We start from the raw sequence: 11,258 nt of genomic DNA on the forward strand, positions 1-11,258 counted from the left end.
GAGAGGAAAGGAGTTTACGAGGAAGGAAATAGAGCCACGAGAGATGATGTCAAAGTTCCCATCAGCGCACACCCGACCAGAGCATGTGTGGAACTTTTGTGGACTCTTGTAGAGTGTGGCGATGGTGAGATAAAACAATAAAAAAAAACAAGGCAAGCAGTGACACTCGGCATGTTTGAATACAAAATTTTTGGAAAATGCTCCCATTTGCACATACAAACTTTCATTTGCGTCAAATGTGAATCAGTGGTTAAACTCCCAGCTCTAAATCAGCTCAATGTGGAAATACAAAAATTGGCACGTTAGCGCCCCCTACAGAGTAAAGAAAATGTAATATTGGGGGAAAAAAAAAATCTAAACTTTTTTATTGTGTTATTTTGTATCGTGATACTCTCCATTTTGCGTTAATAAAAAAGGCAAAGGCGGCACGTCAAAATATATATCTAAATATTTTTTTCTTTGTTCTTAACTCTCAAGATTAAACTTTTTAATAAATTAATATTTTAAATTTTTACTGAGTATGTTTCTGCTGAACCCCAGAGACTGACTCACTGAAACCACTAGAGTTTGATTAAACACCTGTTTTTCTGTCTTTTGAGTTTCTACAGAAGCTCTTCATTAATTTTGTCCCCAATATAAATTACCAAATGTTCTTTGCACAACAATTACTACTTGAATGGTTTTATATTCAATATTCCTGCACTTGCTTCTCAGCATTATTAACTTCCATAGCCATGATTAAGTTATGAGAGATTTTAAACATTAAAACCTTTTTTTTTTTTACTTCTTCACATGCTGTCAAAGGTCAACACTACAAGAAGTGCAATCATTTTAAGACAGCGATGCATGTTTTGTTCAAGGACCTCTTGTCATGCATTTTTGAATAAACAAACAATAAATCAATCTGTTTCATAAACAACAATTTCAGATTTATTTAAACTTAAAATAAATATGAAAGTAAAAATAAATCTAAGTAAAAAAGTCTTAAAAGACCAGCAGCCGATGACATTTGACCCTCCTGCTTCCCGTAGCAGCTCAGAGCTTTGTTTGTTTACAACATGGCGGACACTGCAGGCACTCCGTAGTCTCATAAGTCTGTTGTTTGTAGTGATGCACCGATAAAACAAGCCGACTGGAACAGAGAACGAGCAAACCCTGCGCTCAGTGTGCACTTGTCTGGATATAAAGCGGTGGATTGAGCGGTTGTTGTGATAATCTACTCGCCCTCCTCCCCGCGACAAAATCACCATCCACCGGCCACGGAAGCACATAGACGATCAGTGAAGGTGGAGTTACGTTGTTAGAGGCTTTAAATGCCATAATCTACGCTGTTGGACTTTTAAATGCTTTTAATCCATATGGATCCTTTTAATCTCTCCTACCTGTTGTTTAACTCAGGATGTACTCACACTGGTAACCAGGGCCGTTCCTAACCAGCTCTGTACATGTGTGAAACCATGGGGGGCCATTGTCTGGCCTGCGTAGGTGTGAACTGCACCACAGGGGGGTCAACGGCCCGATGGTCCTGCTAGAAGAGGTGGTCCAAACACTGTGCTAGACTGGCACGGTTGGCCGCGCATGTGCACGCACAACTCGACTCGCGCGCAAAATGTGATGACGTTAGTAACGCTTTACGGCACATAAACATCCGTATTCCACAATGATAGCGGTGTCAGAAGTGCTCGTTAGCTGATATATATGAACAACACCACAGAGAACTCATGGAGGAAGAGGACAACATGACCATCAGGACTTCTCTTTGTTCAGCCGACAGCGGGACAGTAACGGAGTGTAGCAGCTCATCATCAGGTCTATCCGGGTATTTCCGAGGGTATAAATATACATATAAACACATATTACTGGTATATTAACCCATATAATCCAGAAAATATGGAAATGGGACATTTTACTGCTGCAAATGTGTAACATATTACTGGTATTTTGTGGACAGGACACATGTGGTTGGTTATTATATAACCCAGAAAAAAATGGAAATGGTACATTGTACTGCTGCTAATGTATAAATAATATAAATATATATATATATATATATATATATGGTGTTTCAGTGTTCTGGGACACATACTCACTAACTTTGTAGAATGAAAACAAAGTGTATTGTATTAATTTATTCATCTAAATGTAACCATAAACAGAACATCACAAATACAAGCCCAAATAACTGAAATGTCTGAAAGAAAGGTAATAATTTTCCAAACAAAAATCAATAAGCCAGAAATAAAGTGCAACCTTTTGCAAAATGTAACATGAACCTTAAAAACAAAACATTTAAACATTGGAAGTACAAGGATGGGAATATTATGACAGCAGAACCTGGAACAAGACTGTAAACTATTTATTTATTTTTAATCTTATTTTATTTCTCTTCTTAGGTCGTGTCGTGTTAGTGAACATGTGATAATACCAATTATCAGTATGTGGAGTTCCTGTTAGTCCTGCACAACTATAATGAATTGATCAGAAATCTACACGTGTCCTGTTCTCATAATACCAGTAATATTTTACACATTACAGCCGTAAAATGTCCCATTTCTATATTTTTTGGTTTATATGTGTTAATATACCAGTAATGTGTTTATATGCATGTTTATACCCTCAAAATTACCATGGAATTTTGGGTTTTACTCAAACCCCTCATCATCACGTCTCTGCAGAAGAAGACCCTCCACTGCACCTCAGCACTTTAACAACTCACTAATTTCATAATTTAAATAAACTATTTCTACCTTTGTTTTTCTGTTTACATGTCGTTTACTTTGTATTTAATAAAATAGTTTCTCTAACAGTTAAATCTACACATTTATACTGTATATAATACACATACAGGATGATGTGTAACAATAATTAATAAAATTAGCTGTAAACACATTTTTTAGAAATAAATATAAAGTTATGATGTGAACAGAAAGAAAGGAAGACGAGCCAGATAATTATAAACTTTAGAATATAATACAATCATAACTTTTAATCATAAATATGACTCTTCTCAAAACAACAAACTTTGATATCTTTGTCACACAATATCTAAGCTTCCAGTGAATAATTTACAAATAAAATAAAGTTCACAGATTACATTGGGATCTCAATGTCACCAGTGAACTTTTTTTATTTGTAAATTATTCACTGGAAGTTTCTCTGGTGGTGTGTGTTATTATTATTATTATTATTATTATTATTATTATTATTGTATGAAGCCAACATTACTGCAGCTCTGCACATCATTGTTGTCCTGTTAAAGTATTTTTATACAAAGACTTAAAAACAATCTGAAATTAGTGCTGACTCAGTAAATCACCTTTATTATGCATTATAACAATCTGTTCCTTAAGTCTGTAAATTATTGAAACAATTAAAAACATCTAAAAAATAAAATTAAATAATCATTTAATATACATTTCAATAAATAAGTGCATCCCATTCTGTCTGTTGTCTGTAGAAGTGATGGGTCTAGACCTGATGATGAAACTAGGATCAGCTCATGGTTTTAATGTCCAGGGAGGGGCGTGTCCACTCTGTATGGACTTAAAGAAGAAGAAATAAAAGAAGAGTTAGATAATGTCATGTTCATCAAAAGGAAAACTGAAAGTGATGGAGATAAATATGATCAGATGGACACACACACACAAAGTTTAAACAAACACAAATATTCTGTCCTAAACTGTCTCACACATTAAAATCATCTATTTACACTTATATTAATGTACACAAAGACTAGCTCCACAAAATCAGAACGATATTCCAACTTCTTATCTTTCATAAACTGGTGGAATTTCTCCAACAGAACAAATATGAGCAGAGTTACGGTCATTTAAATTAACGTGATGCGTTCAGGGGCCCTGGGAAACCCAGTCCGTGAAAAGAGCACGTGTCTGGGTAAATCTTGGTTTATAGTTACCCTACGCAACAGAAAATATGAAATTAACAGAATGTACCGTCAACAACAAACCCAGAGTCGCTTAATGGTGACGTAACGCCATACGTGTGTCATAAATTAACGTGATGACGTGTTTCTCTGTGGGAACCGAGTTGAGCTGGTGATCACGTCTGTTCTACCGTGTCAGGGAGGGGGGACAGGGAGGGGGGGATTCCTGCTGTGAGCTTAGAACGGCCACAGTTACCAGTGTGAGTTCACCCTTAGTGATTTAAAACTGACAGCTAGTCTATACCTCCATTTTAAAGTGTATCTCACATTTTAAAGCACATGTATTCAGTGTTGTATGATCTATCATGTAGAACATCATACATAATAACACTGTTTAATTTGAGCAACTTTACTCTGTCATTCTTTAAATTACAGTGGGAGCTGAACATTTCAAGCTGCATTTGGGATTTATTTTGGCAGGTCCATAATACAGCTTTAGAAACTTGTGTTACAGAAATGAGAACTAATAACACTTAGATTGGTACATTTGTTTTCATTCCTTATTTGTGAAGCGGCAAGAATCTCAAACTCTGTCACCCTTTAATAAAGTGTTTCTTACACTTCCTGAGGGAGGGCTGGTGATGGTCACAATTACACGATGAAATAATTTTTTGGTAATGTTTGAGTTGTTGTATCTCTCTTTGTTACTCTTTTTCAGGTCAAGTAATGATGAATAGCACTAAAGTAAAGTTTCGACCCTCTGGATTCTACTACAAGGGAGTTTGGAAATCTCTTGGTGGTACACAAGTTTACCAGTTTGATACCCAATCCATCATTCAGTGTCTAAGTGGGAAAGTGGTCCATTTTTATGGAGATTCCACCATCAGGCAGTGGTTTGAATACCTCAACAAAGCACTCCCAGGTAGGTTGTCACTGGATAAACCATTCACAAAGTTTTCACAGCACAACACTTGTTCCACATTTTGTTGTGTGACAGCCATTATTTCAAATATGAAATACTTAGTTTTTGACCTAAACATTTTACACAGAAAACCCCATATTTACAATTTAAAAAGGCATAATAACTAAGGCATAATTTTGAGCTTAGCTTCATCGTTTTTCCACCAGTCCTGCATGAAATATTTCCAGCTTATTTTGGGTTCAACTCTGGGAATGTAAAGTGTTTAGTTATAATTTGGAAGAGCATGCATTCTTATATAAAAGTTCCCACAGTGGCCTGTGAGAGCACAGACGGCATATTGAGTCAAAGGAATTGTAAACTTCTGAAACAGGATTTACAGCAGCTTCCCATCTAACTTTCCCATTTCTAAATTTCCCTCAAAAAGGAATGAGTGAACCTGCCCAGAGAAGCTCAATGCATCATTTTCAAGAAGACTTTCATTGTTTCCAAAAATGTATCAAAGCATTGAGCAAACTTTTTGAATATTTATGTATATGTTTTCTAAAAAATGTCAAATTGAAAAAGTATTTTAAGAAAGAAAAAAGAATGTCTGGGAAAATTTTAAAGGCTTTATCATCACAAAATGTTCATGTGATCTGCTGTGAATACTTTTCAGATGCACTTGTTTCCTCAAATTTAACAGAAAAAATGTTCAGACTTATCTTCATTGTTTTCTTGCTGTATTGCTTTTAGATCTCAAGGAGTTTAACCTTCACACTCCAGAGAGGTCCAGTCCATATGTGTCCCTGGACTATAAGAACAACATCCTGCTCACATACCACTGTCATGGTCTTCCTATTCGGATTCGACCTATCCCAATTAGTCAGTTGCGTTACATTGCCAATGAACTGGACAACATTCATGGAGGTTCCAACACTGTTATTGCTTTTACTGTCTGGGCACACTTTGGAAATTTTCCAATGGAATTCTACATACGGCGTTTATTGAGTATCCGTAGTGCAGTGCTGAGACTGTTGGCAAGAGCTCCAGATACTTTGGTGGTGATAAGAACTGGAAACCTTAAATCTTATGATGTTAATGGGGCTATAAATAATGGTGACTGGTACGCGCTACAGCGTGATAGAGCACTCAGGGAGGTGTTTAAAGGCATGAATGTAGATCTAGTGGATGCCTGGGAGATGACTCTAGCTCACCGCCTACAACACAATCTGCACCCAGCTCCTCCAATCATTAAGAATATGATAAATGTTCTGTTATCCTACATATGCCCCAAACACAAGTAGATGTATGATTTTACTACTTTGGAAAAATATAGACAAAGTGAGCAACAAAGAGATTGGAACATTGACAGAAGGAAAAAGTGCAGGAATCCTGATGCCCAGTGGAGACTACAGGTAACTGCAGGGATGAGTTGTCTTAAACACATAAAATTGACAGTCTGAACATAGGAGAAACAAGTCCAAACTACATCCAAATAAAACAGTGTTTAAGATTCCAAATAAGTGAGCCAGGGGTCAGTTACAGAGCCTCTTGTTTAACCTATAGTTCACACATATGCATCTTGCTGGAATCAATTATTTATTGAAAAAGGACTATAAACTTTTAATATCACATGTTAAATGCTTTAATACACATCACCAACAAGAAAGCCAAGACTGCAGTCATATTAGAACACCCCAGGGGATGTAGTGTTTTAAACTCACTTAAACACTCAAGGTACCATTAAAAAAACTCACACATAAACCACTAGGGACCAGAAATGGTCTCACTCAAATAATAGTTAAAAGAATATATATATAAAAATATATATATATTTTTTTTTTCAACACAATCTATTCATCTACTTTAGATATAACCATAGATATAAAGATTTAAATATATATATATATATATATATATATATTTTTTTAGGCCTTTTTTGTCATAGGAACACTTTGTTTCTAGGGAAAACACAAAATATGCAATATTTTCACAATAAGAGTTTCAAAGTGGAATATAAATGATCAATGACATAAGGTTGAACACTGATTCAGGAAAAGTATTTGTTCTCATTCTATTGGATCTAAGTCTGCATTTGACACTGTAGATCATATAATGTTGTTGCACAGATTGTAAACATGGGTTGGACTAAATGTTAAAGTAATGGTTTAAGTTCTACTTGGAGGATCAAAGTTATTTTGTAAACATTGTAAACTTTGAATCTGACAGATTACCAATGTCCTGTGGGGTTCCTCAGGGATCTGTTCTTGGACCTCTTCTGTTTAGCCTTTATATGCTTCCTTTAGGACACATTTTACACAACTGTAAGGTTGATTATCAGAGCTACGCAGATGATACACAACTATATCTATCACTGAACCCAGATGACTATGGTCCCATTGAGGTGTTGTGTGACTGTTTAGAAAAAGTAAACTGATGGATGAGTGAAAACTTCCTTCAACTAAACCATGACAAGATGGAGGTGATTGTCTTTGGTAACAATGAAAAGAGGACTGCTGTCAGCAAGTATCTGAGTCTGGATCTTTAGAAGATAAAGACCAAGTCAAAAACCTTGGTGTTCTGATTGACTCAGATCTTACATTCAGCATCAGATCAAATCTATCACAAAAACATCTTCTACCACCTAAAGAACATCTCCAGAGTGAAAGGTTTAATGACTCAGAAAGATCAGGAGAAACTGGTCCATGCTTTTATCTCCAGCAGACTGGACTATTGTAATGGTCTTCATCAAACATCTACAGCTGGTTCAGAACGCTGCAGCTCAGGTCTGAACCAGAACAAAGAGGTCAGAACACATTACACTGGCTCCCAGTCAGCCTCAGAGGAGACTGTAAAGTTCTGCTGCTGGTTATAAATGTGTGAATGGGTTTGGTCCAGAATACATCAGTGAGATGTTAGTCAGGTATGAACCCAGCAGGTCTCTGAGATCTATGGACACAGGTCAGATAGTGGAGCCCAGAGCTCACAGTAACCATGGTGATGCTGTGTTTAGTTGTTATGCTGCAAAGAAGTGGAACAAACTGCAGCAGAGCTGAAGTCAGCATCACATGTGAACATTTTTAAATCAAAGTTAAAGGAACTTTTTTTCTCTACTGTATATGATTGAGAGAGATTTATGGTCATGTTGATGATGTCATGATGATTTTACTGATGATTTAAATTGATTTTACTGATGATTTTAAATGATTTTACTGATTTTAAACAATTGAATGTTTTATCATGTAAAGCACATTGAGTTGCCTTGAGTATGAAATGCGCTATACAAATACATTTGCCTTGCCTTGACTTGCCTTGTACTACAAAGCTGGATACGTATATCCTGGATTTATCTCCGTTAGCAGGTTTCACCAACCAAACATTCTCTGTCAGAGAGCAGCTGCACTATGAACTGAGATATCAACTCACTCACTTAACCCAGGTGATGTCAGCCTGGCTACGTGCACGCTCCTGTGACAGGGGTGAGAAAGGACCCCCACACTTTGTGTATAGCAGCACAACTGTATGTTCCTGCTGAGGCTGTCAGCGTCACCACAGTGTATAATGTATGAATGAATGATCTGATTGGTCCGTGGATACAGAAAGTGTCTGACAACACAGCGAATATCATTCAAAAGTATAAATAATGTTGATTTTTAGTGAGTCACACTAAAAGCTTTTAGTTTGTGGGCAAAGATAGAATAAATGTTCCAAGGCTTCATCAACCACATGCTAGTTGTGCTACAGTTGTCATGTCATGCTTTAATTGTCTACTGTGAACCATAAGCGCTTCAGAAGGAGACGATGAGGGACATGATGAATGTCACCATGAGTTTGAGGACGACTAAGTCTGTGAACAACCCTTCTTGTTTATAGAGGAAAATAAATGTCCTACTCTGTAAGACATTTCATGTCAGTTAAACTAGCAAATGAAAGTTCACCTGCTGCCTTAAAAACACATGTTAACTAAACTTGAGGTTTATCTTTGTTTCAACTCTGAAATTAAAGTTTAAAAAGTTGATTGTACTGCATTGTTGTCGTTGACACAACTTTGTTTTAGAAGTTGTCAAAGTTGATATAACATTTTATCACTCGCTGTCTCAACTTAATAATTTGAGGTAAAACAAAAAATCATTACACATTATCTGTATAACAAAACTGTTAATTACTTATTGTTTTAAATAATGCCAGTTAAAACAAAAAAAATATTATACATCACCAATACATGCATACACATTTATGCGTTATTATAACTTACAGTTTTGAGTTTTAAAACGTTTATACACCTTCCTATTTCAAGTTAAGATGATTTAAATTTCTAATTTGTTATAACATATGGTACATGATAGAACACAGAATACTTGCATTTGTCCAAAAATACATTTATTTGTAAAACATCAAACTTTGGGTTGTACAACAGCTTCATTATTCATATAAAGAAAAATGCTGAATATTGTGACAATATTTAAGCGGTTTATTTCTTAGTCCATGGACTGTGCTCATGATGACCTTCTGAAGGAACTCAAAGGTGTTCCTCATATTTTGCGGGTACTCAAGATTAAGACAGTAGAAGGCTCCCAGTAGCATGGCAAAGCCAGTGGGCACATCTCTGATGTCATGTAGGATGATCGTTTCCTCTGCTGCCATAGCCACGTTAAAGACTTCCACAGGAAATGCACCAGGCAGAGGGCCTTCATGTCCAATCAGATGTCCAACTTCCATCCCTGCCATTATCATGTCGAGGGTTTCGTCATGAACCTGAAGATTGGATTTGAAATGAATGAACATTATGATGAAAATTACATTATTAATCTGTGTACCCTTCGTTCTTAGGTTATTCCATTTTAAAACCAAATCAGAACAAAAAAAGTCATTATTTTTTTTTTTACTGTTTAAGAACCAAAACAGAAATACAAAAAAAAAAAAAAAAAAATTGAAAACCAAACGAGTGTTTTTCTTAAAAAAATGAATAAAAATATTCTGTTTGTGTGATATTTGGATATTTACAGGGAAATTAGAGCGAGCGCTTAAAGGAGACATATCATGGTTTTAAATCCTTCCTTTTTACATATAAATCATACAGTTGTGGTCTATATAAAGCAGAACTGCAATGCTTGGGTCTGAATTCCTCATTATTATAGCTCCACCCCTTTTCTACCCCTTTTCTGATGTGTTTCTGAGAGCAACTCGTTTTGGTGCTGTCTCTTTAAATGCAAATGAGACACTTCATACCCCGCCCCCTCTCCAGGTTCAACTCCACCCTTCTCGGCCATTTTTGTAGTTTGATAGAAGAGATACAGCTATGTAGCGGAGCATAAACTTTTTATTCACACGTTATTTACAAAATGTCAACAACGTTAGACTTGTCCATCCAGCCTTACATGTTCCAGCCAGAGTCTGACCCAGTGGAGCGACATGAAAATGAAGATGATGAACCTGCAGAACCCTAACAAGTGAGCTAACACAAGCGCTGAGCTAACACTAGCGCCAAGCTAACGTCACAAAATGCATTTTAATACAGTTTTTTCAAAGACAAAAACGTCAAAATGAAATGACTAATGAAAACTTTAGACTTAAACTAAATCACGTAGGCCATATCATCAAGGATCTAAAACGAGCACACAGCGCTAACATATGAAGACGGTGCTAATGCTAATGCTAACAAAACAATGACAGGGACGTCTTATCATCACACTTTTTAGCGTTATTTACAGCTTACCGAAGTGCTCTGTTCATCGTCTCCAAAGATAGAAGGAATTGAACCCTCAATCAGACAAAGTCTTTCTGTAAATCCTTCTTTATACTGGTGGAGGTTGATGAAGCAGTCATCATTGAAGTGCTTCACACACACAAAAATGACCTTATCCACAGATGTGGTACATTTCTATAAAAAATAAAACTCAACCAGACACTTTGAAAAGGTTCTGATGCTGGGAGACGGTGTAATGAAGCGTGTGGGTTACTACATCCAACAACCCAACATTTAGACTTATCCTCTCGTAACTTCTGCATCCTGGAGCTTGGACTACAAAATAAAAGCCAGAAATAAAAATGGCGGATTGCTCGAAGTGTTGGACCTGGAGTTGATGAACTAATTTGGCAGTTCTGCTGCAAATACTGTGATGTTATTGTTCAAAAAACGTAATAGAGAATAGAAAAATCTAAAGAGATTGAAAAATATGATCAAAACAGAATATAATGATATCAACGGAGCACCTGAAGAGACTAATTTGAACTTTTCTGTGCTTCTACACAATCTAAATATACATCAAAATGCATTTAAGGGCTAAAAAAGTGGATTTAACATGATGTGTCCCCTTTAAGTCCACTGCACCTGGTTTCCTTCCCCAGAGACCTCATGTACAAAAGGTACGTACGCCCAAAAACGTGCGTATGTCAAAGTCCACGGCAAAATCCTGATGTTCAGATAGTGAGCGTGGAAAGATGCGGTCTTTCATGTCAAGTCCTGAGGTGGCG

General features: G+C 36.4%; 1 protein-coding gene across 1 annotated transcript in view; it reads left to right on the plus strand.

Moving 5' to 3' along the window:
• LOC114468322 (NXPE family member 3-like) overlaps nucleotides 1-6,875 on the plus strand; it is a 64,252-nt gene extending 57,377 nt beyond the window's left edge. The window contains exons 6-7 of the mRNA XM_028455152.1: nucleotides 4,602-4,805; nucleotides 5,538-6,875. Of these exons, the coding sequence (XP_028310953.1) occupies nucleotides 4,602-4,805; nucleotides 5,538-6,088 (755 nt within the window). The 3' untranslated portion in view covers nucleotides 6,089-6,875. The remainder of the gene's footprint in view (nucleotides 1-4,601; nucleotides 4,806-5,537) is intronic.
• Nucleotides 6,876-11,258: the final 4,383 nt, after the last annotated feature.

Source organism: Gouania willdenowi, chromosome 8 (genome assembly GCF_900634775.1).
Source record: "Gouania willdenowi chromosome 8, fGouWil2.1, whole genome shotgun sequence".
In the NCBI taxonomy this organism is placed as follows: domain Eukaryota; kingdom Metazoa; phylum Chordata; class Actinopteri; order Blenniiformes; family Gobiesocidae; genus Gouania; species Gouania willdenowi.